At 35.7% G+C, this 25,972-nt stretch overlaps 3 protein-coding genes across 4 annotated transcripts; 2 read left to right on the forward strand and 1 right to left on the reverse strand.

Annotated features, from left to right (window-relative positions):
* Positions 1,767-11,427, forward strand: LOC18790280 (isoamylase 1, chloroplastic). 2 transcript variants are annotated; one of them, XM_020555208.1, is made up of 18 exons: positions 1,770-2,420; positions 2,655-2,837; positions 3,002-3,094; positions 3,418-3,570; positions 3,863-3,954; positions 4,183-4,324; positions 4,408-4,515; positions 5,107-5,192; positions 5,885-5,956; positions 6,048-6,174; positions 6,987-7,073; positions 7,921-8,013; positions 8,536-8,694; positions 9,300-9,383; positions 9,885-9,965; positions 10,044-10,126; positions 10,211-10,328; positions 10,800-11,405. In XM_020555208.1, exons 1-18 carry the CDS (start codon positions 2,025-2,027, stop codon positions 11,058-11,060), a joined length of 2,418 nt encoding a protein of 805 aa, XP_020410797.1. In that variant the 5' UTR covers positions 1,770-2,024; the 3' UTR covers positions 11,061-11,405. The 2 variants fall into 2 exon arrangements, with proteins under 2 accessions (XP_007225082.2, XP_020410797.1); XM_007225020.2 differs by having other exon boundaries at positions 1,767-2,420; positions 9,885-10,126; positions 10,800-11,427.
* Positions 18,519-19,928, forward strand: LOC18789091. The gene is made up of 3 exons (XM_007223805.2): positions 18,519-18,919; positions 19,032-19,230; positions 19,312-19,928. The coding sequence occupies exons 1-3, from the start codon at positions 18,779-18,781 to the stop codon at positions 19,674-19,676; spliced, it is 705 nt and encodes a 234-aa protein (XP_007223867.1). The 5' UTR covers positions 18,519-18,778; the 3' UTR covers positions 19,677-19,928.
* LOC18792438 (ethanolamine-phosphate cytidylyltransferase) lies at positions 20,693-25,642 on the reverse strand. The gene is made up of 10 exons (XM_007222539.2): positions 25,500-25,642; positions 24,394-24,817; positions 23,755-23,990; positions 23,419-23,570; positions 22,963-23,034; positions 22,263-22,330; positions 21,960-22,077; positions 21,688-21,753; positions 21,468-21,590; positions 20,693-21,097 (listed from the first exon to the last, which is right to left on the reverse strand). Exons 2-10 carry the CDS (start codon positions 24,744-24,746, stop codon positions 21,026-21,028), a joined length of 1,260 nt encoding a protein of 419 aa, XP_007222601.1. The 5' UTR covers positions 24,747-24,817; positions 25,500-25,642; the 3' UTR covers positions 20,693-21,025.

The following is a 25,972-nucleotide window of genomic DNA, read 5'->3' on the forward strand; positions in this document are numbered from 1 at the left end:
AAAAAAAAAAATTGGCATGGTATCTAATTGTTAGTGTAACAAAATAAATAGATGAATACAATATTTTTTATTTATTTATAAACAATGAAATGATGATGATAATAATTAAATACCTAAGCCATTTTTTATTTGGGTGAAACTCTGCAAAAATGAGCTTCTCATGACGAGTTAAAAAATAACAGTTTGGATCATTAAATTACATTTTGTGGTAGGTCCAATTATTTTTTTAACGCCACATTAACTTACTAATTGATTTAGCTCTTAAACTGCTCTTGTCATAAAAGTGCTGCATCACTATATAATCATGTTTTGCTTAAAAAATGTGTTCTTGCTATGTCAACCCGCTATGAACTGGACACTCGATCCAAGTTAGAGGTGGACATCAATTCAGTCGATTCGACCACACAACTCTATTCGAATGGTATTGGCGGGTTTGGTTTAGTTTTGACCACAAAAAGTCAAACATTCTAAAACTAAACTGAACTCTAATGATTTGGTTCAATTATAGTTTTGATGCTTTTATAAACTGACCTAAACCGAACCAAACTAGACACTTATATATATATATATACAGTTCCATTCTATTAAGGGATCTCTTTGGGTCCCCTACAATTTTTTTTTCAATGATCCATAACATCTATTTTTTAAGTCTACATTCACAAATCATCCTTATAGAATATTAGACAAATTGGAAAACATTTCAACATCCAATTGTGTCCTACAAAATCAATGAACACAATGCTTCAAGAAAGTACTTAAATTACAATAATACAATTGAGTGATAAAATGATATCGGATTTAAGTGAGTTTTTGTAGAGATGATCTTGGAATGATTATCTAAAAAATAGATGGTTTGGATTAGCGAAATACAATGCGAGTGAGCCCTACAGGAGTCTCCCTCAAATAAGCTTATTTGAAGGATCCCTCTATGAAAGCTCATTACTCTATGAATTGGAACAATGAAATAAGCTTCTATATACATTTTTGTTTATACATATGCAATCCTCTTATTCATTACTTAGAGAGACTTGTAATTAATAGCTAAATAAGAATGTTGAATTTGAAGTTTAATGAAACTTTGAAGTTATATCTATGGATTGGAAATATGTTGGTTATCGAACCTTTAAATTTGATAGTATGTTGAATTTTTACAATGATTTGATGTGTTGGAAATTGAAAACTATGTAGGAGGTTACTGATTTTTTAGGTCATAATTAGAGCCAGTTTGGCATTGCTGAGCTGTGAAAATAATCGCTGTCAAATTTGTTGTGAGAGAAAGCAGTTTGAAGTTTGATAAACTTTTTGTTAAAAGTGTTGTTGGTACCGATTCCAGCATAATCAGAAAATGATTGCCGCATAATCATTAAAATCAGCGCCTTTTCGAAACTGGTTCCTGTATAATCAGAAAATCAAAGCACTTCATTCACAACAATTCTTAATAATAAATAATTTTCTCATAATTTACCACTGAGCTTCCCAAAATTATTTAAAAATCACTTATCACTTTAAATAAGTAATGCAAACTAACGCTAAAGCTAATAAAATTGAAAAAATGCAAATAAAAACGAATTAGGCTTGGACCCAGAACGTCTGAATCAAACCGTGAAACATTAATCTGGTTTGGTTTCATCAATTAATTTTGCTAAAACCCAACCGGACCAAACAGTTTTTTATTTTATTTTTTGATATTGGTGGAGGGAATTCGAACACAGATTTTGAGTGCAAGCACACTTGAGTACAAGCCTCCTCGATAACAAAAAACAGTTAACCGATCCAATCTGGACTGTGTCCACCTTAATCCAAACCCTTAACTTTCGTGGTGCTGGTCTACTCAGATATTTCCGGTTCGCGATCGAAAATAGCCGATATAACACATCAAATATGCTTCCAAATGCTCAAATTAACTCTCTCTACCATCCAAACCAAACAAAGAGGGTCAAGACTTTCTCTCACTCACTCTTCACTCTTCACTCTTCACTCTCACTCTCACTCTCGCTCTCGCTCTCAATCTCACTCATGAACCAATGGAGCAGCAGCAGCATCAGCTAACGAATTGCAGCACATGGTCCACTGCTCCCAAGCTCCATCATCTTCTTCACCAAAACCCCCAACGCATTGCTTTTTCCAATGGAAGGCGCCAAAAGTCGAATCAGAAGAAGAAGAGTCTGAATTGGCGGATGCGAGGGTTTGGCAATGAGACTCCGGTGTTGGTGGTGAAGGCAAGTAATGGAGGGGCAGGGACTGATGTGGTGGAGACTGCGGTCGTCGACAGGCCAAAACTGCGTCGTTTTCAGGTGTCCCAGGGTCATCCCAGCCCGTTCGGTGCCACAACGCGCGATGGTGGGGTTAACTTCGCTGTTTATTCCGCCAATGCGGTTTCGGTTACTCTCTGTTTGATCACTCTCTCCGATTTAGAGGAGGTAATCATGAATTCAATTGAAAATTTGTTGCCAATTTCTCATACTGTTGTAATAATTTGTTATGAAAACTTATTTGTCATTGCTAAAATCCCAAAAGATTGCTTTTTCAGTGGCTGTGCATTTGTGTTTTGAGTTTTACACTTAACTGAACTGAAATTGAAACTTTTGGGTTGTTGAGTTTCTTAATTTGTGTTATGTACCTTGTTAATTAATCATTGATATTTATTGATGTAGGATAAAGTTACTGAGCAGTTATCTCTTGATCCTTTGACCAACAAGACTGGAAATGTGTGGCATGTGTTTCTGAAGGGAGATTTCAAAGATACACTTTACGGATATAAATTCGAAGGGAAGTTTTCTCCTGAAGAGGGACTTTACTATGACTCTTCTAAGATTGTGTTGGATCCTTATGCAAAGGTGATTGACCTCAATGAGTGGCAGTGCTTCATAAATTCATTTGAGTTGTGCGGTTTGTTTTCCCCGTTGTAAAATAATAAACTTTTTTGCTTCCTATGGATAACTCGTTTTTGGTTTTAACCTATGAAGGCTCAGACTTCATTTTATGTTTTAAATTTGTTTAGGCAGTTATACGCAGAGGGGAATATGGGAAGCTAAGTCCTGATGGTAATTGCTGGCCTCAAATGGCCGGCACGGTACCTTCTTTTGATGATGAGGTACAGTGCTCATATGTTCTGTCTTAATTCTAATTTGGTAACAACTCACACCTGGTTTCACATTTATCTCTTGCTTCTTATTTTCCATTATTCTCTCTTTCTTTTTGTTTTTGTTTTTTTCTCTAAACTTTTTCTTATACAATGTATAAATAACAATGTCAATTTAAACCTATGACTTGTATTTTCACTCCCATGAAAATCTTTGAGGAAAGTCAGTTCAAGAGAGTTATTCTTAAACAACACAAAAGTTTGCCAATGAATCATATTGCATTTCTTTTCTATGATGAATATTTTCCAAAACTGTTTCTTCCATTTGATTTCAGTTTGACTGGGAAGGAGATTTACCGCTGAATTATCCACAAAAAGATCTTATCATATATGAAATCCATGTGCGAGGGTTCACAAGGCATGAGTCAAGCATGGCTGAATTGCCTGGTACATACCTTGGTTTGGTGGAGAAGCTTGATCACTTAAAGGTCAGTTCAGAGAGCTTCTAGAAAAGAAAAAAAAAAATTCGAAAGGCTTTCTAGGGATATTTATTTCATCATATAACAGGTGGTATATATGTATTCCCAACTAAAGAAGAATCATCATGTCATGTATGTGAGGATAAAGAGGAATGATCTTATTTACTACATACATGTTATTTAAGTGTTTAACCACCAAGTTATGTATTATCAACTCCAGCAGTTTCATTGTGATGATCATAAAATAATATGATACATGTTGATTTCTGGATGTTCTTATTAGGTTCTGTTCATTTTTCAGGAGCTTGGGATCAACTGTATAGAGTTAATGCCATGTCATGAGTTCAATGAGCTGGAGTACTTCGGCTACAATTCTGTCTTGGGTGACTACAAGTACAATACTTATGAATCTAATGAAAGCAAAATTTACAGAAGCTAACTTTATAGGGTATTAATCAACTAATGGGTGCTTTTTCAAAATAAGAGCTCATGCACTGTGTTAAAAAGCAATTCAAAATGGGACCTAACATTTTCAACTTTGGACTTCTTAGAATCTGGAGCAAAAGATCTTGGTGCATTGCAGTCTATTTATTGTATAAATCAATTTTCATTTCTTGCCAGGGTAAATTTTTGGGGATACTCAACTGTCAATTACTTTTCACCAATGATAAGATATTCATCTGCTGGCATACGTAATTGTGGCCGTGATGCAATAAATGAAGTCAAGTTTCTTATTAAAGAAGCACATAAACGTGGAATTGAGGTGATAGCTAATAGTAATATTATTCTGAATTCTTTCATTGAGATTTCATTTTGAAGATTTGTAAGATAGTTCTATTAATGCAGGTGATCATGGATGTTGTCTTCAATCACACAGCTGAAGGGAATGAAAATGGTCCAATTTTGTCTTTTAGAGGCGCTGATAATAGTATCTATTATATGCTTGCACATAAGGTATAAATCTGAAATCAGTACACTTGTCTTGTGCATTTTGACTTGATACTACTTTGATACTACTTTTTAATCTTTCAGAAAGTTATAGTTTAAAAGTATTTGTCAAGGGAATGATGTGCACCTTATTGCTTCGGGTAAATTGGTTTAAACTGCAAGTGTTTTACCAGTCTCACCGATTATAACATCTGGTAGAAACCTGAAATAAGATTCCATTTTTACCATGGCATGCCCTTTTAAGCTATTTGCTCATGTGGTGGGCCGATTTGGCACCTCTCTGTCCATGGTGGCTCATTCAATTTTATCAGTATCCTACTTATCCCCTTATGATTGATTTTGCACTCCATGTTTCTTTTCATGAATTTTGTAGCTATTGAGTGGTCATTCCGAAATGAAGTAGCAGAACATTACGGTGCTGTTGCATTTTGTTTGTAATCATATTCCAAAAATATCTACTATAACAGACACAACAAGAGTCTGCATTGTAAACTGAAAAATTCTATCACATTTTTGTCATGCCATATTTTCTGATTCGATGTCTCTTTATACAGATTCTGGGAACTAAATCTATTTCCCCTTTTTTCTTTTTAACAGGGAGAGTTCTATAACTATTCAGGATGCGGTAACACATTCAATTGCAACCATCCTGTTGTGCGACAGTTTATAGTAGACTGCTTGAGGTAGAACATTCAAACTGCCCAATCTTGATTTTATCACATAGAATTTCCCAGCTATTGAAACATGCGATAGTTGATTTGATATGTGTGAAGATTTCTGTTTATAGTTGCGGAGATAATCTGCATTGTCGAAAGCCAAGCCCTACTTTCTGTTGTTCATGAAATAAATATTTAGTGTTCAAAGATGAAACAATTAAACGAAGTGAATGGAGGGTTTTTGGGCCATATGAAGGGCTGTTGTTGGTCAGCTGTTTAGAGTTATTAAACTTAGCATATGCAGTATAAGGCTGAAAAGTACCATGGAGCACCTTTGAAAATAAAATGAAAGGGTACTGTTCCAGATAAATGCAAACTTCTTGAGTTAAGAAAGACCATAAATTACGCTTGTAAGTGTTTTTTTGATAAGATATTGGGCACCAGACCAGTGTGATGCTTTGCCACTGTTATATCTGAATTGATCTTGTTCATTTTCTTCTTGTTGTGCCTGTTATCTATCTTCTCTTCTATCATGTTTCTCCCAAACTGTGTCTCTAACGTTTTCCTTTGATCAGTTTAATGTAGTTTTGGTTTCATATATATAATTTTGGACTTCGGCTATTTTTAACTATTCATGTATTTATTTTCGTTCATTGCAACCTTCATCTTCAATATTCCAAAAGGTTGAAAAGTCATTGTTTTTCTTTTCTGTGCAACAGATATTGGGTAACAGAGATGCATGTGGATGGGTTCCGCTTTGATCTTGCTTCTATTATGACGAGGGGTAGCAGGTTATCTGCTAGATGCTGTGTGTTCCAAATCAGTTTATGCAGGAACTTGCTGTTCATTTCATTTCTTTTATTTTTGCTTCTTTGTCCACAGTCTCTGGGATGCAACTAATGTATACGGGGTTCCAATAGAAGGTGACTTGTTGACAACTGGAACCCCTCTTGCTAACCCACCATTGGTTGACATGATAAGTAATGACCCAATACTTCGTGGAGTGAAGGTTCGTACTTTGGACCTTTCTTTAATATAGCTTACATATTCTTTATCAGCATTTCTAAAATTTTTAAGGGCCATGTGAAACTGAAGTAGCCTCTTTGATACATTAAATTTACGTGCTCCAAAAAAAATTACATTTCAAGCTTCCTCAATGTCCCAATGTCTACATTGTAGAACATAGAGTATTGGATACAGTCAGCTATTCCTGTGGATGTCTAATTTAGGCTGTTAGAGCCAATGCATTAGGGGAATATGGAACTTATCTCACCTTGGTCTGTTTTTCAAAACCCCATTTAATCCATTCTGTTCTTAAATCAATTTAGATTAATTATTTTAGCAAGTTTGTGATTACATGCAATGAGTAGCATCTTAACAGTGAATCTAATGTGACATGCTCATTTTTTTTCTTATTAATCGTTAATATGCCAGAAAATAGTTTGTGGCCACCTTGGCCATCTCTGTTTTTTATTGTCTATTGCAATAAAATTTGTTTCCTGAGAGATGCTTATAGACTAGAAACAGTGCCTGTTGGTGCTACTCTCAAATTGTGTACATATATTTTAAATTTTCTTCATGCTTCCAGGAGTGTCACATTTCCTTTGTTTTACTAAAATTGTTTTGAATTTTTCATAACACTTTCCCTTGTCATATTTGTAATCTTGTTTCTAAAATTTGGCTTAGTTATAGCGATCCTGCACATGAACTTAGCTTACTGGTTTCTATGATTCGATCCTGCGTATGAATTTACCTTTTATTGGTATCTGCTAGTATTAAAAGGTTTACTGGTTGAGCTTTCTTTGTCTGTTTTCCAAACAGCTTATAGCTGAAGCATGGGATACAGGAGGCCTATACCAAGTTGGCATGTTTCCTCACTGGGGTATTTGGTCAGAATGGAATGGGAAGGTATGTTTAGATGTTACACTGTTATACATCATTTTGATCTATCCACAGTGACTGAGATAAAGAACACGATGACAGAATAAAACACAAAATACACAAATGTGTAGGGATCCTGATTGACCCACTCTTCTTTTCCCCGCTGTTATAGAACCTGCTGAACAATTAGCTGGAAAGGATGTGCCATTAAACATTAAAACCTAAGTTGTAGCGTACATCCCTAATGGGTTTTGGATGTCCAATCCAACCTTCTGATTCTGACAAGTGACAACTTTGCTTGCTTATCGATTTCACAACAATGTTTCACATAACTTTGCTTCAGATTTAGCAATTAAATTAGAAATAAGAGATTTCTTCCTATATCTGCTTGAAATTTCTGGAGAGCTTCATGCGTCAGAATCTCTTACAGTGCTTTCTCATGTTGTTGGCACCTCTTCATGTACAGCACTGAGTTGACTTTTCTGTATCCTATACCTAAGAATTCATCGATCTGGAATTGATTCATCAGATTGACTCTTAAACAATCTTCCAATGCAGAGATTTTGATCGTCATAACCATCTCTAATTATTCTTATTTTTGGCATTAGCATCTCACACTTTCTGCTGGTTGATCTATCTCATCAAAATCTTTAACCGGCAAGGAAATGCATTGATATTCGAAAGGGAAACTTTGGCTTTACTTTAAAATCTCCTTTGTTGTCAGATGTCTTTATTCTCTAGAATCGTTGAGGCCTGAAACCTAACACGTGTTCATGGTGTACTTTATAGATGAGTCATATAGCCATTTATGCGTGCATATTGTTTTACTGTGATTTTTAGTTAAATTTAATTTGTAAATTCCTGTAACTTTCAGTATCGTGACACAGTGCGGCAGTTTATCAAGGGCACAGATGGCTTTTCTGGCGCTTTGGCTGAATGTCTTTGTGGAAGCCCTAATTTATACCAGGTAATTTAAGTTTTGCCTATCTCTTTCAGTTGACGACGACTGTTAGACCTTCTTATGTGATGTACTATTCATGTGGTCTGTTATGTCAATTCATCTATCCTCATTTCTTCTCTTGAGAAACATTTCATTTTTATCTTCCTTCGTATTGTTTAAATCCTGACTCCACAAGCCATCTTTTGAGCAGTGTTGATAGATGACATGTTGGGTAAGATTCCTACAACTGCTTTTGTCGTGGGTTGGGGCTCGGTGAACAATTTGGGTTTTGGGGTTGTGATGGTAGAGAAATAGATGTAAGCCTTCCATATTAAATAATGGCGTGAAAGGAAAGTTCCCGAACTACTCAATGTGAAAATATTTGAAAAGTCAGCAAGGCCCTTTGTTCCTCATTTGTCTGAATCTCAGAGTTATGCCTTCTGAATTTAATATTTGAGAATTCTATCCCTGGAATTTAGAACACTATGTATATGCTTCTTCTTCTTCTTCATTCTCTCAGTAACACTCCTCATTATATCTTTGGACCAGAAAGGGGGAAGGAGGCCATGGAATAGTATCAATTTCGTCTGCGCACACGATGGTTTTACTTTAGCTGATTTAGTTACCTATAACAACAAACATAACCTGGCAAATGGAGAAGACAACAATGATGGAGAGAGTCATAATAATAGCTGGAACTGTGGACAGGTAAATATCGACTAACATGTATTTTCTGATAGTTGGATTCAGCTTTTGTTTGATGTCCGTGTTAATCTTTGTGATAATGTCACCACAGCTGTGAAAGCCTTATGATCATGCATCCTGAAATCTTAAGGCCTAGAGTATATCATCTGGCTTTATTCTGACATATATTGTGCCCCTTTTGTCTTTCACTTTTCTTTTCACCCATATTCCATCCCTTTTTTCCCATACTTTTCGGTTGTTTCATAATCTGTTTGATGGGAAATGTATTTCATTTTTTCTTCTTCCTGCTTTTTATAGTTTGATTACCCATGAAGAAGGAAAAGATGCTTATCAGGAGCTTATGGGAGACAAAAATCCCACATCTGTGGTGCTTTTGTCTTTATGTCTGGACCCATTGGCAAATGAAAAGGATTATCTTAAAAACCAGATCCTAGAACAATCTTACTGGAAAGCTACTTAAGAAGAAATTAATTTGTTCAATCTGTTGATAGAATGCACTATGGGCTTCATAGTCAAGAGCTAGACTTTGTGCGTGTATCTTAGATGTGTACTCCATGGATGTGGTACTACTTTATGACACTAATTATCATCCAGTTTAACTCAATTAGGAGGGAGAGTTCGCACGCATTTCAGTGAAGAAATTGAGGAAACGACAAATGCGGAATTTTTTTGTGTGCCTCATGGTTTCCCAAGTAAGATGCTATCGTTATAGTGCATTTTATATTGGGACTCTTCATTTGGACTACAATGACCATTATTTACTCATTATAACATGTCTATGTTGGCTTTGATTTCTTGTAATGTAAATCTGAGTTTTTTGTTTTTTAGGATGTCTGTACCCACATTCTCAATTAACTGGGAAGGGGCATGGGCATCTACAAAGTTCATGGACACCTAAATAGTATAGCATTAGAGTTAGTGTGCTTTCATTCAGTGCAACAAAATAAGGGCAATTCGTACTACCCCTACAGTGTCGAATGGATCCTTTTGAATTCTCATTCTAAAGATAACGAGAGAGCCTAAATTGTTCATTAAACTTGATTTTGCATCATGTAGTTTCTGGAGCACAATTCTATATTTCCCTGCATATATTGTTTAAACGCAGCACTTTCTAGATAGATTATGCTGAGGATTGCATTTACTTTTTGTCTGCTTACTGACTGACGTATTTCATTTTATTTGTTATTTACAAGGGTGTTCCAATGATATATATGGGTGATGAATATGGTCATACAAAAGGAGGAAACAACAACACATATTGCCATGATAATTATGTATTTTTCTACACCTTTGTCCATACTCTTTCTGTCAAACCCTTTTCTTTATTTGTTATGGTTGTTGCTGTGCTGCAGATTAATTACTTTCGGTGGGATAAGAAGGAAGAGTCCTCATTGGACTTTTTCAGATTTTGCTGCCTTATGACCAAATTCCGCCAGTAAGCATCTGTTTCATGATTGCAATCATTTATACTTTGCTTTCTGACAGACGTTTTGTATCTCCTTATTTAATTTGAATGCAGGGAATGCGAGTCACTGGGCTTAAATGACTTCCCAACAGCAGAGAGGCTGCAGTGGCATGGTCATGCTCCTGGGGTACCAGACTGGTCTGAAACAAGCCGCTTTGTTGCCTTTACTCTGGTATTAACCAATCTCACTAATGCAATTTAGAATCAAATCTTAATTAATATATCTCGTTTATTGGTGAAATGGATATAAATGGAAGATTTCGCATTTCCACGGCCCCCCTATGCCTTCATAAATAGGCCCTCAACTTAAGTCTTCATTAGATCACCATTCTATATAGGTACAGTCATAAATATATGTATACTATGAATCTAGACCATTGATAAATTGAATTCTTGTTTAAATGTATGGTTGAGACAATCTACGAATTAGGCTGGATAATGAATAGTATTTATACTGACATGCAAACCTTGTCTAAAAATTGCCACGTTTAGCAGCATGGGCATCATAGGAGTAACAGGTTTTTGTTATTATTGAGATTAATAGTTTCCCTTTTGGATCTCATTGGTTTGTTTTGAGTTTTGGGGGTGTAATTTTGAAGTTTACTATTTTACTGGTATGTGACGACACTACGTGTTGATCCAGATGGACTCAGTGAAGAGAGAGCTGTATATTGCTTTCAATGCCAGCCATTTACCCGCAACCATTACACTGCCAGAGAGGCCTGGATACAGATGGGATCCCTTGGTAGACACCAGCAAGCCTGCTCCATTTGACTTTCTTTCTAGTGACCTCCCAGGAAGAGATATTGCAGTTAAACAGTACGCTCACTTTCTTGATGCCAATTTATATCCTATGCTAAGTTATTCTTCAATCATCCTATTTCTCTCTCCCGTCGATCCTTAGCATAAAAGCACAGGTGCCGAACCCATATGCCTTGAAAATATAACCACAAAATAAATTAGTGCATATTTATAGCCTTGTATTATGAACCGAGTCAAACAAATGACAAAAAGGCAGTAAATAGTTGCAAGTAGAAAAGATTTTGTGGAAAGTAGTTCACAAAATACTGTTGGAAGAGGAAAGTTTTGTGAAGTTGTAATTTGGAGGGAAATCATGCTCAGATTTCTGACACGTCAGAAAAAAATAAAGATAAACAATTATTGTTCACATCTTGTAAATTTCAGTATGATGTGGCAGCTCAAATATTAAGAAATTGTGTATAATTTTCACATTACAATCATATTTTCTTCAAATTGTTTGTTTGTTTCAATGATTTTCTCCTTGTGAGTAGAGTTATTATTTGGTGTTCACTATGAGTGAATGATTTGGCCAATGTGAATTTATACTAGGAGGGCATAGTCTGGTTCTCACCCCAAATCGGAATCGGAACTATTCATCCAGTCTGGTTTGCCCATACGTTGGGTTGGTTTCTGGTGTTAGACCGGATATAAATAAATTTGTTTGAATTAAATTATTATTTTTTCACAAAACCCAACTTTTTTTTTTGGGGCGCTTAAAAATTCATAAATGGCCAAATTTCAAATAAAAGGAGGTGATTGTGCCAAGAAAAGAGAGGTGATTTTGAGTTGGCTTGAGGAAAGATTAGTTATAAGCTTAGAAATGCAGCATTCGGTTTAAATATTTTTATTAAAAACTTTAAAAAAATACACAGCCGCTCTAAATTGGCCCCATTTAGTTTTTTCACTACGAGAATCAGAACTGGAACCAAACCAAATTGGACCGGTTTAATTTGTGGTCAACTCAGTCTGATTTGTTATCAGCCCACACTCAGCTGCTGTAAGGAAGTTATCTAAGTCCTAAGTGTAGGTGGATCACTGGCATAATGGCATTTGTTCATTTGTTATTTGCAAAGTAATAAATAGAATATTTTCTATTTTATTTGATTTGGTAAAGAGTAAATCAATCCCACTCATCAAAAGCAGGAAAAGTAAATTGGTCACTGTAGAGATGTCAAATTGCCACATGGACATGAAATTTGCCACGTTGATATGAAATAACAAGAATAAAAGGTTAAAATTGCTCCAACTGAGTAGTTAAATCCTACATGAATTTGAAGGCGGGAAGAGAGATGTCAAAAGTAAATTTTTTCATAAATATCAAATTGTCATATAAGCCATCAAATTCAATTTAACAGTCATGAATATTTAGTGGATATTGCCCTCATTTTTGTGATGACGCATGAATGAAACGACGGACTGGATTGATGAACAAATTGTTGATCAATTTCGTATCCAAGAATTAAGGTAAGCTAAAACTTAAAATCCAATTAAACACAAGCAGGCATGATCCCTTTCTGTTTTAATTTTATAGGACCAATGATCGAATTTGATACTTATAACATGTCGTTGTACCGTGGTATATGAAATTCAATATATTATATGTAGTTCAACTAAGGCAAAATCTTGTCAAACTTCAATAACCCTCAGATATTAGATGCAGTGGCGAAGTCAGAATTTCATGTGTGTGGGGGCCTCTCACAAAATATAACCAATAAAAAATTTGAACTCACAAGACATACCAAAACATCAAAAATCATATTGTGTATTCATTACAATCATCATTGTTCTAATCGTTGCATAACAACCTCGTCATTTATACTATTGGAAATGTCTCTCTCAATATATGCAACAAAGCAATCATTTATACATAAATTGAAAGATCAATTAAAATCAATAAAAAGAAGAAAAAAAATCAAAATTTTATGAACTAAAAATAAATAAATAAAGAAAAAAATAAAAAAGAGAACTACTAAAAAAACTTTAATTGAATAAATTAATCTAATTAAAACTTGATATTGAATATATTAACCTAATTAAAACTTGATAGTTTAATATGGAGTTTGAGAGAAAAACTCACAGGCAGTGCATTGAGAAAGTCTGCTTTGCTGCTTGTGTATCTCCAAGAAAGGAGAAAAATGGTTAGGATTTTATCAATTTTTATAAAAGGGTAAATATATAATAATAAGAGCCATAAACCTTTGGAAAAAGGAAAGGAAAGTGGAGCTTGGTGGAAAGGAAAACAGGATTTGGCTGCTGGCCCACGTGATAAAATAAACATATTAATTAATATAGATTATTCAATAACAGCAATACATATTATATTTTTTTAAAAAGAAAAAAAGTTGAGTAGGGGCCAGTGACTGCACTGGTCCTTACTTGCCTCCGCCCCCGATTAGATGAGGACATTTTCTCAATAATAATCAATTATAATATCAAGACATCTAATTTACTTTGTAGCCTTATAGAAGTTAAGAAATTGTATTGATAAGAATTAAAAATAACTTAAAGCATGTTACAAATGTGTCGGCAATATCAATCTCAAGTATAACAAACATGCTGGAAGAAAAACAAGGGGAAATAGTGTTTGGTATCAGGTGAAGGAAGTTGAGGTTCCACCTTAAAATCAATTGACTATGGGAGAGTGAGTAACTCAACTCCTTATAAGCCCATGTTAAATTTGTCTAACTTTCTAATATGGGATATTTTTCAATTCACATTCTCACACCGCACGGTTGTTGGACGTTGTGTGATTTGAGCCATAATATTTTTGTAATTTCCAATGCAGTCAATTAATTTGATGTAAAGTAATTATCTTATATTTGCAAAAGAAAGGCGAACTAAGTTGAGCACTCAAAACCAACCAAAGTATATATATATATATATATTTTTTCAGAAGATTCATTGTTCTGTATTCTTAGGCAAGCTGGGACAAGGTTATTCGGCACAAGTTTGGTTCGATTAGGTAAGGTCCGGGACGGTACAGCTCGTATTTTTAGGCAGGCTGAGACAAGGTTATTCAGCACAATGGGTCAGGCTAGCGCGAGGCTCGTCGTGGGTCGGGTTGGCCCGTTTAAAGCCCATTTATTAAATTATATTTATTTTAGAGATATTATTATATTTATATTTTAAATTAAAGTCTGTTTCTTTTATCTAAACATATATTTTAAAATTCAATGTTCTCTTTATAAATAAAATAATAATTTTTTAACCCGAATAATATTCTAGCCCTTTTTTATTTTGAATGTAATTCAAATAAAGTCATTCACTTATTTTTTCAACAAATAATAATCTTTTTTAAACAACACATAATAAATCTTTTTAGTTGTTCACCCGTTTTGTTTTACTCCTGTGATGGAAGGGTAAAGTTTCCCACTGCCTTGGAAACCATTGACTGGTCAACAAGTCAGCTTTCTTTGGTGTGTGAGCGTGCCACTGTTAGTAATAAAAATCCTAACAGACTTCTTAAAAATGGATAACTTGCGCCCCAAGTTACTGATTTCTAAACACGTGATTGTGAATTTGGGTGAGGAATATCTCACAAGTAAGTTCTTTTCTTGCCTCCGACTGGTGAGGACTTCGCAATTTATCACAGTACAAGATTGGTAGTTCTGGCCAGAATAAATGATAATAAAGAGGACTGTTTTTTAGGCAGAACTACCCTTTACAAGATTTGGAAGGAAAAAATCAACTCTAGAAAGATAAAAAGAAAGCTGGAACTCTATTTCTGCCTGGATGGAAGTTTCTGATCCGGGTTGGACTGGGTGAGTCTGTGCTGGACAGAACTGTCAACGGCTTTAACTGCTAAGCTTCAGCTGTAAATCAATACCAAAGTGTGATTTTGGCAGAACTTTAATCTATTTCGAGCCCTGGAGGGCTTCTTGAGTAGGCAGAATTGTGATCTCTTCTGGCTGAAGGAGGCAGAAATGGCTGGATTTGATATTTACTGAGCTAGAACTGCACTGTTGTACTTGTTCTGCTTGGTCAGGGCTCTCCATAAATTTGTTGAGGTTTTCATGTTTGTGAAAAACTCAAACTCTGTTTGTTTTGGCTTTTGCTGAACCAAATTTGTGACCAGAGAAGTCTTGTTTTGAATGACTTTTCACTAAGTATGAGCTTGAAAATTCTAGGAGAGAGAGAGAGAGAGAGAGAGAGAGAGAGAGAGCTTTTGATTGCTCCAGTTTGTTTGAAGGTTCTCAGTGATCATTTTGAGTTTTTGCCTTTAGCTGATTTTTGGTTGTTTTTTTTTTTTTTTGTGTCCTCCTTTTGTTTTCACCCATCTCCTATATTTATGAGAAATGTTTTGGAGTAGAGTTTTTTGATTTAAAAATGGGTGGCAAATAAAAAGATCTTATGCAAGAAGAAAAAAAAAAAGGTTTTATCAATTCTGGTAGATAAGCTCTCAGTAGTCAATTCTCATTGCTATCACTTCCCTATTTTTCTTGAAAGAAAACCCAATCCCTTTTTCTAATTTTAACTGCCCCTCGTGAGAGCTCAGACTGTGATGTTTAGTTTGATCTTCCAGTTTGAACAACTCACTGTTTTCCTGCTCATCTCTTGGACACAGTCTGCTTATTTCTTGAAAATAGTGCCTTTCTTAGGAGCAGAAAATATCTCTGAATATATATGTATAAAAAGGGATTTTTTGATCTCCTGGAGGCAGAGTTTCAGAGAAGTCTCTTGCTAGTTGCTTGCTTTATATCAACTCTTTATCAATTTAGTTGAAATTGTTGACTTTTCAAAGTTTGTTTCAGATTAGTCACGTGGGCCTCTTTAGAAAAGAGCTGTCGGTTTGTTCTTGGGCCTTTCGAGGGAAATGGTAGATTTTTGTAGACTGGGCCCAATCTGTTTTATAATTGCCATTTGACTTGACCTTTTTTTTACTTTTTTGCCATTTTCTGAAAAAGACGTGGGTTGGGCTTGCTCCTGTTCTGATATTTGAAGCCCATTTCTCTGTCCCTTTTGTTTTGTGGGCTTTTGAGAAGTTGGTCGGCGTGTATTTGCTTTTGGCCCAAACATTAGTATATATATAAAATTGTAAAAAAAATTGATAAAAAAATTATTTAAAAAAAAAAAAACAATACATAAGTCGAGCTTAAGGTGGGCCCATATTGGCCCATTCAATGGCCCAGAACGAGTCCGGCCTAGCCCCATATGAGCTGGGACCGGACTTAATGATTTTCATAAACGGACGGATTTAGCCTAACTTGTTTATTAAATAGGCCGTCTTAAAATGGGTCGGGCCCGCCGGACACGACCTTTTGACACCTCTTGTAGTCAAACTAAAAAGCTTAGGATTTATTAGGACCCACATATATTATAGAGATGGTCAGCAAAGTAATAAGTAATGGTACAAGTAGCAACACTCATACAGTTCCACCCACTTATGTCTCTGGCTTGGTGGTGTTGAAGAGACCATAGAGCACATTAAGGTGGGCTCATCCTATGAAATCGACCGCTCCAATCTAAGCTTTCCTAAAACCGACCACTTCATTTCAAGCTCTCCTAAAATCGACCACCGTATAACAGTCCAAGAGTCACAAGTAGTGGGAGAGTTACGGGTGCTGCCAATGGAGCAATGTGAAAGAGACGAAGGGGTTGGAGAAGAGTGAGAAAGACATAGGAAATTTTGAAGCTATTGAGTTTGTGTCCTAGTTTATCTAACCTTTAAAGATGTAAATTTTATGTGGTTTGACCTTTTAATAATGAGAAGAGCAAACGAAGTTGAGTTTGAAACTTAATTTTTTATCGCAAAAATAAAAAATAAAAACTTGATTTTTTTATTTATTTATTGTATGTACATGTACATGTACAGTTACTCACGACGTGACAATTCTAATTAAATCTTTTAAAATTGGGCATTTCTAACATAACCAATTTCGTGAGGTTTTCTCACACATTGGTTCCATTTGTTGACATCTTTAGAACTTAAACACATTTATTACTGAGTAGAAGTGAGGTTTTTTTTAACATGTCGGGCCTTTTGAATGAGGTTATATATAATAAGCCTTAAAAAGTGATGATTATTTAATTATTTGATTATTGAGTTGGATACACAACTAGGGGTGGTTGTGTTTCGGTAACCGCAAATTTTTCCCCGAATCACAAACTAATCGACTATTTGCGGTAAAGTGATTTTTGAAACCGCAAACTGACCGCTTTTTGCGGTTTAATCGGTCGGTTACCGTGAATTAACGGTTTAAACCAATTTAAATATTTTGGGCCTAAATGAGACAATTTTAGATATTTAAGTGTGGTCTTTTTGTATCATAAAAATTCAATCTTCCACACTTTTAAGCCTAGGTTTGATGCTTCTTTTGAAGCTTTTTGAGTTCAAGCATACTTTAACTAAAAAATATAAATTCACAACCTAAAGAAATAAATTCACAACCTCAACTTCTCAAGCATATATAAATTCACAACCTCAACCTCAACTTCTCAAGCATTCACAACCTAAAGAAAAATCCAATTCAAAGTTAATTAAAGTTACAAACCAAAAGGAGAACTCAAGTGTAGGTGGTGGTGAGTGGATTTTATTATAAGAAGAAGCCCTTCTTTATGAGTTGGAGTGGAGGTTGTGTTTTGGGTGTATTGGTTTATGTTTGGGGGATTAGAGGCATTAGGTGTGTTAAAGTGGCTAAACTCCATCTATAACACAACACAACACAACACAAAAGCAACAACATAAAAGCATATTAATAATAGATTAAACTCAACCAAATTAAAACACAACATCTATCTACTAAAATGCAATTTTTTAAAAATATATTTGTGGTTTGAGGTAACCGTGAGTTGCCAAAATCACATACCGCAACCGCAACCACAATTGTGGTTCAGTTTCTAAAATCGCAATTTTCGGTCAGTTTATACCTATTGCGGTTCCAATGCGGTATAATATCAGTTGGTTTTTGCGGTTTTTCAGTTTTTCAATCTAAAATGCCACCCATATACACAACCACATGGCCAAAAAAAAAAAAGGGTCAAAAATGAAAAACTCATAACCTAATTTCCACAAAAATTTAATAAAAGAGAAATATATAAAGGAAGAGAAGATGAAGATAGAAGAAGCATATTGGAGAGAGAGAGAGAGAGAGAGAGAGAGAGAGAGAGAGAGAGAGAGAGAGAGAGAGAAGATTGAAGAGAATAACCTTTGAGAAGATAGCAGAGAAGAACCCTAGGGAGAAGAAAATGAAAATGGCATCATCGGATTTTTCACGTGAACTTGTGTGTTTTTTTTTCCTAACTGTATAATTAAGCGTGTATCACCTAAACTGGAGTGTGTGAGTTTTATTAGTTAGTCAAGTAAGAGGAGTATTAAAAGCCCAACTTGAATAAAATAGTCAGGTAATTAAATAATACAAGTTGATACCAAACATCTAACATGGACTATTTACTCATATCCAAAGTCTAATACAGTGTACTAAATGAGTAAATTAGTTGTTTTAATGAGTTCGAGTATTAATTCATAGGTTAAATTCGGTTAGGGTCATAATTCATGGTGTAAAACCGTTGAAAATCTTAATTAGAATCTTAGTAAATAGAAGATACTTACGGCCCATGGGCCATGCCCACAGGCCAGATGGATCATTTGGCTTCTGGAGAAATCTAGAGACCCACAGAAACCTCTCTCTCTTTCCAAGCATTTGCCTCCTTCCTGCCTTTTACAGAGACATACTCCTAACCCACCCAAAGCTCCAGACTTTCAGGTTGTCTCTTTCCACTCTCCACCAATCCAAACAAGTTAAATCCTAAAACAGTCAAAAATCAGCAGCATCCCAATTTTCATAGTTCTTTAGGATCACAAACCCAGTGCAAAAATCATCCATGGAAGACCACTTTGTCTCAGAAGGAATGCAGATGAAGACGATGAAGAAGAAGAGGAAGGAGGTGGAGGAGCTTGACCAAGTCAACGATGACTTCTCCGACTTCTCTCTTTCTTCCCCTGCCAGAAAGATTCGCCGCCTGGTATGCAAAAGTTTCGATCTTTTCTGCTTCTCTACTTCTCTTTCAGGCTTCTCTTCCCAATTCTGTTCATTGTTATAATTCAGTATTTTCTGTGTCATAATTGATGATATAGGATGCTCATCTGCCACCCATTATGGAGGAAGAGGAGGCTGAGTTTTCATTTTCAGCTGCTCAGAATCAGCTGAAATCAGAGGCTCCAATTATTGAGGGATTGCCCTCAGAAAACCAAGAAAAGGCCATTGTGCTCTTCAGGCCTGTCAACAATACCCCAGTCTTCTCTCTCCATTCTGACTTAATTTCTGGCTTTAAGGGTATGTTTGGCAATTACCCATTTGGTTTTATTTGTTTTGAATGATTTCAGTAATTGATGATATGGGTTATTGGTTTTGCAGACCAATTTCTGCGGTCCAGCCATTTTGGTCTGAGATCATCAGCTGAGGAAGATGATGAGGCAGTGCAAAGCAACAGCAATCAGTGTAAAGCTGTTGTTCCTTGGGTTCCCAGTCATCTATCTCCTGCACCATCAATGGGGGTTTCACAAGCAGACCCTCCAGAGGAGCTGATGGAGGCTGAGGGTATGGAAACAGCAACAATGGAGATTGAAGAAGAGAGCCCAGCAGCAGGGCAAGCCATGGCAGATGGGTATGGTGGTGGGATGTGGACAAGTAATGAAGGCTTTCCTCAGTGGCAGCAACAGCATTGTATGATTCCACAGCCTCCACACAACACAACCACAGCCATCACATGGCTGCAATGAGACCCAAAGGCACAGGGTTTCTGGGTTGGAAATTTGGAAGGTGCCTCATTCTTTTTATTTTAGTATTTTCAACTAGGTTATATTTATATATAGAGGTGTTTTTGCTCACAGCAATCTGTTGAAACACCTAAAAAATAGTGTTGTAATGTTAATAATTGCAGTGTAGGAACTTGTAAAAGAATGATTTGCGTGTATTATGGCTTTAATGATTCAGTTCTAGAGATTAATAATCTGGTTTGGAGTTGCTTCGGAATAGATATAGACTCTAGGGCTTAGTTTTGGCTTTCATAAGAACTATCTTGAACTCAACTCAAATTCAGTCCAAGCCGAACCACCGATGAGGTGTGCTGTGCAAAGAATTATGTGATCTCTAGGCCTTAGTTTTGTTCGTCATTGGCACAAGGGCATGAACTGTACTGTGCTGTGCAAAGGATTGTATGATCTCTAAATCGTAAGGAAGAGTCCTGAATTTCATAGAAATCAATTTAGTTTGGAATCTTAAAAACTATACACAAAACACACAGTTCAGTTAATATAATTCGGTATTTGTCCAGTTCTGTTTAACTCGGTCCAATATGGTTTACTCAGTAGGTTACTCAGCTAATAACAATGTTTTCGAGTGATCTCTAATTTTTTTTACTTCGGCAAGGGAGATTCTAAGATCAAATCTCTCTGGTGACCCCTAGTTTTTACTTCGTCGGAGGAGATTCTAAGATAAAGCCTGATTCTAGATCGCGTCTTGACCCTGAGTTTTTACTTCATCGGAGGAGATTTTAAGATCAAGTCTTTACTTTGTCTGAGAAGATTTTAAGATCAAATCTCTCTAGTGACCCCGAGTTTTTACTTCATCAAAGGAGGTTTAAGATCAAATCTCTCTAGACAAGGAGCTTGTAGCTGAACTGATAAAGAGCATTTACCCTTGCACCCAAGGTCTTACGTTCAATTTTACTCTTCCCAATATTGCTTTTATAAAAAAAAATAAAAAAATATACAGTTACATGTTTACACAGCATAACTTTATGAATCAAAACTATGAGAACAATGGTATAAAAAATGGGATAAGAGTAAACACCCAAATAAATTGATTATAAATATGCACAGGGAGTTTGACGAGGTTAATACATTATTGAGGAGATTCTCATCTATATTCTAACAGAGATACATGGAAATGGGAAAAATAAAGGCTATGTAGAAGTCTGATGGGGTATCCTTCCTTCTATGTCGTTCCCTTCTATTCTCTTCTTGTCCTTCTAGCAAAATGGCAGTTCCTATGGCCTGAACAACACGTAGCTCTTCAATGACTGCCGATCGACTTCACTATTTTAACTCATAAGAGAACTATAGAAGAGCTAGTCTCCTGAGACATATGTCTTCTGTGCATAGTATTTCTTTTCGCTCTCTGCCTTTTTCGCATTGCGTTTCTGCATCAAAGACAACAGGAGGAAGAACTCTATCAGAACTTTAGAAAGCAGACTTTTTGCACATGCAAAAGATATGGTTCAGACTTGTTGAAACACATCACTAAAAGAGAAGCAATATGTTAATGAGCTTTATTAAGAAAGGCTATACTGGTTTAAAGATTAACACCAAATAAGATAATACCAAATAAGATAATCTCAAGAGAACATGCCAGAACTCCTTATAATCATGATAAAGGATTTAACCCAACACAAACAGAGATGACCACTTTTCTTGTATAAAAGTTATTAAATATGGTTTCGTATCTATCTCTTGACATTTGTAGCGCCTACAAATTACAATCAAAACGACAGATAAAGATTTTTAAATTACCATGTAAGCATCATGATTTGCAATTATCCTCTGTGATACTGATGTTGTTGTTATATTTTTGGGGCTTTCAAGTAATTTGAAAATCCCCATGCTCTTGGGAACTGAATAAGGATCACTTTCACCCTGCACCATAAAATAATCCCATTCAATAAACCAAGTCTCAGCTGTAAACAACAAAGTTCAAAAGTGATCAATTTTGAAAAAAGATCCATCAACTTACAGTAAACAAGGAGTTGTACTCGGAAACTGTCCCGTGCACAACCAATGAAATGTTGAAAGTTGTTACCTGTCAATGCAAGAATATAAACCTCAGATACTGTGATTAAAACATCTAAATCAGGCATTGCATCAGAAAGATTACACTGTTAACAAAATGCAATGAGTCAACAATGTGTACGAGGTAGAGAGGGGTGGGGGGAGTGAAAGATGAGAGGGTGATAAAATTCAATGACTTGGTACACAATAAAAAGATAATCTGATACATTTACTCACCATGTCCATGGTAACTTCCCAAGGAGCACCAATGATGACCTCATCAACATAACGGCAACCCAATACACTAAGACTACGTTCGTGTAAATGCATAATTGGATGGTGCCCTCTGTGTTCACTGAAAGTAAGAAAATTTTAATTAATTTTTGTCTTTTTACAAGTTTACCCTTTTTGACCAAGGTAGACAGGAAGATAAAAAATTTATGCTTATCTTCTAAATATAAAGATAGAAAGAGAACAAAATTTTCAAGGTGTAAGCACACCAATGAATGAATTGATGTCAACTCAAGAAAATGGACATACCTCACAGTTTCGTCATTGTGGATGCCAACGAGAAGAAAGTCTCCAAGCTGCCTAGCATTCTTGAGGATCTGAGCAAGCACCCACAAATGAAAAATGGCCTTCATATGATAAATGATGAGAGAGATTTTACAACTCTTCATATAAAAAAGGGAGAATGCTGTAATGAAATCTCCACAGTATGGAATTACCAAACAGGAGTCATTATGAATGTCACCTGGCAATGTTCAGCTGTTCAGATACAGCATACACCTTATGTGTTGCCAGAAGGTCAAACTTAACCCACAAGGCTTCAATGGGTACCCTTACAACTAAGAATTAGCAGACTACTATAACGATCCACGACAGCATTTCATATATTAATTTAATCCAATGGTAAAATCTATTTCTCTCTTAAAGCAATGGCACTAAATCATGAAAGATGGTGAGTGCTAGAGCAATACCAGATTGAAGATAAGGACATGTCACCTTAGAGTGCATTATAACAAAAGACCATCATGAAGGCTATTTATAAACTACTTTGAGTTTATATTGGAGCCAGAAAACATCTAGGATAAGGTAAAAAATATTATCACTTCTAGGTACACCTACGACTTTGAAACTAGATGCAAAATAGGAAAATGTACTACAAAGATTCAACTTTAAACCGTTAAAAAAAAAAAAAGTAAATGTTTGCAAGAGTAACTCAGATATATAGTTGTACCTCAACATGTCCTGCATGAAACAGATCAAATGCCCCATCAATGTATACAACACGAGCATTTGGTCCAGGTCCCTGAGAATATGGAAGGTCTCGTTATGGAGAATCCAAAAACACATTATGCCCAAAAAAACAAAAAGTAAAATTTACCCTTCCTATTTTATCTCCACAAAATAAAATATATAGTAAAGAAAATGAAACCTCAATTCCAAGCTACGGTGAAAAGTGATTTACTATGTTATCCAAGAAATGGGAATTACAGGCTGACTTCTTGGTCTTTACATGTACCAAAAAGAGGTCTGTTTGTTCATTTTCAAAGATACTTATTCTCAAATGTCACTATATGCATTGGAGCACAAGATCCTCAAGAGGAGCCTAGTCGGTAAGATATGAAATACTAATTACTTTAAAAAAAAAGAAGTTAAAATTAAAGGTGCCAAGATAGCATGTGAGGCACACCTTTCCATTAGAGAATTGCACAATCCGTCGAGATGTTGGTAGAAACTGAGATAAATGGGCACTCTTCGGTTGACTTTCTGGGGTTTTATGCAAGGATGTATTGTTTTGATCTTCACCACCATTTGTATCCCTTAAAGAAGAGAGTATCCTCCCTACATAATTATTGTTAGACCAACTGAAAATAAGAAAATGTTTTCGGTATGCAATTTTTTAGCTGTCTAGGCAGATCGTTGATCAAATGTCTTCACTTCTAGCAAGCTTGACCGTAATAGAAGTCACAAGTGGAATTGCATAATAACAAAAGCAGTCTGAGGGAGACAAAGAGAATCATAGTACCTACAATATCTGTGCTGGAGACACCTTCAGTTCGTTTAATCTGCTTGTAGCGGCCAGCTTTTTTTGCCAAGGCATAAGCATCGGTTCCATCTGGCAGCAGGCAAGGATCATCACCATGTATGATATAGTCAATCTTATGCTCATTGAAGAGTCTGCTCATGAACTGCTCCGTAATTTCATATGGAGCTTTCGGTATGACTTCATCTACCCACTTCAACCCACTAACAAGAGCCAGTCTAGAAAGAACTTCAAATTAGATAAGAATAACTAGTTGTATGTATTGCACACAACGATCTTATTAAATTTTATCAAAGGCCAACTAAATTGTGCAACAGGAGATTATACAACAGTCGCAAGAGTTTCTATTGGAACAATACAAAGTATGGATGGACCAAATAGTTCATTCCTATTCCAAGGTTGCTGAATAACACTATTAAGGAAGCTAACTCTGCAAAAGATGTGGATAAACTGCTTCATATCCATGTATAACAACATAATCTGTAACTTAAGTCAGTAAATAAGTAACAAAAGGTCCAACTCGAACTCAAATAGGAATGTTTTGGCATTCCAATATAAACATGTGTTCTTGAGAATGAGTGTGTTATCGTATCGTTGACATTTATGTGCAAAAACACTAACCTCTCTTCCATGGATAAAACAGGTGGACCTTTATTGGCAATGATCTCCTCATCACTAACAACACCCACCACCAACTCATCTCCTAAAGCCTTGGCTTGCCTCAAGGCATTGGCATGGCCATAATGCATGAGATCGAAACACCCATCCATGTAAACACGAATGCGCTTCTTCTCACATTTCTTCTTATGGAAAATCCCGGAATCAGGCCATAAATAAGGCAACTGAGGAACTGTGATTCCACCGAAATAGCTGGTGGACAAGCCGAGTAAGGCAGCCGTGAGCATTAGACCACCAAATACATGAGGGTGATTGTACATTCCATCCCAAATCCAGTTGTTAGTTTCATATTCCATGTTGCCACACTTTTTCCTCTGCTTTATATTTTCTCTCAGCTCTACTTTCTCAGTAAGAGGAGACACAAAACCTGAAACCACAATGGCACAAAGAAAATCAGAAATCAACATAGCAGAACAATTGCAATATATTTTTGTCTACTTCATACAAAATTCACATTGGTTTTCTTCCTTTAACGTGATTTAAACTTCACAGAAATACAAGATAAATGAAAAACACTAAACAAATCTAGAGCTTCAAAATACCAAAATACATCAAAAATATGTCAAAAAGAAAAAAACGCAAATAATATAGATAATTTGGGAAGTATATTATTTGGAAACAGTGAAGAGGCGGTGCAAAGGAAAATGATTGAAAAGTTATTCAGTTGGTTCAGCAATAAGACAATTCTGTGAAATTAAGTGATGCAAATTCTAAGCCCATCGAGAAATTAATGCTGCATGGCGAACCAAAGATTCAAGAGAATCGTTGAGAAATTTCCAAATAGAAAATATAATTCTGAATCTAAACAACAAACCCACCTGAAATTCAGAAATAATTGAAAAGAAAATGGGAAGAGATGTACAATGGAATATAAAAAATCTAATGGTAAAGTAAAAAAGAGAAAATGGGAAGAAAACCAGGGCAAAATGGAATTGAGAAGTCCAAGGAAAAACAAAATCAGAAATGAAAAATATCAATGAATTGAGTATTTATTATGCTGACCCAGATCTAAAATAATGGTTCTTTTACAAGAAAGTTGGAAAATTTACCTTTTTTGTGTTCGAGCTCTGTGTCTCCTCTTTGCTTCCTCTCTGGTTTTTGGGTGGCCTTGGAATTGAAAATGGGAAATGAAATGAAACAAGCCAAGCAAGCCTATTTCTCCAAGTTTCTGTCTTACAAGCCTCTCTGGCTTCAAATAAATCTCGCCTTTTTAATATTACTGAATTAATGCCACAGGGTGGGCCCTTGGGGCCGGCCCCACTTGCTCCTCATGACCTCTTTCGTCCTTCCATGTGGACCAGAGCTGCAAGCTATCTGCTTGGCTAGCATTTTACGTGCACTATTTGTATTTCCCTTTTCTTTGGGAGTTTGAAGTGTTATTTAAGGATCTGTCGTTGAATTGTCACTGTTAATAATTTATAGTTCACACATGCATGTCTTCAGATATTTTACTTGTAATAACTCTCGAGAAATGCAACCGGTTTGTAGTTTAAGTGGTTAAAAAATATTATCGAGTACTTGA

This window comes from Prunus persica, chromosome G1 (assembly GCF_000346465.2).
Source record: "Prunus persica cultivar Lovell chromosome G1, Prunus_persica_NCBIv2, whole genome shotgun sequence".
Lineage (NCBI taxonomy): Eukaryota > Viridiplantae > Streptophyta > Magnoliopsida > Rosales > Rosaceae > Prunus > Prunus persica.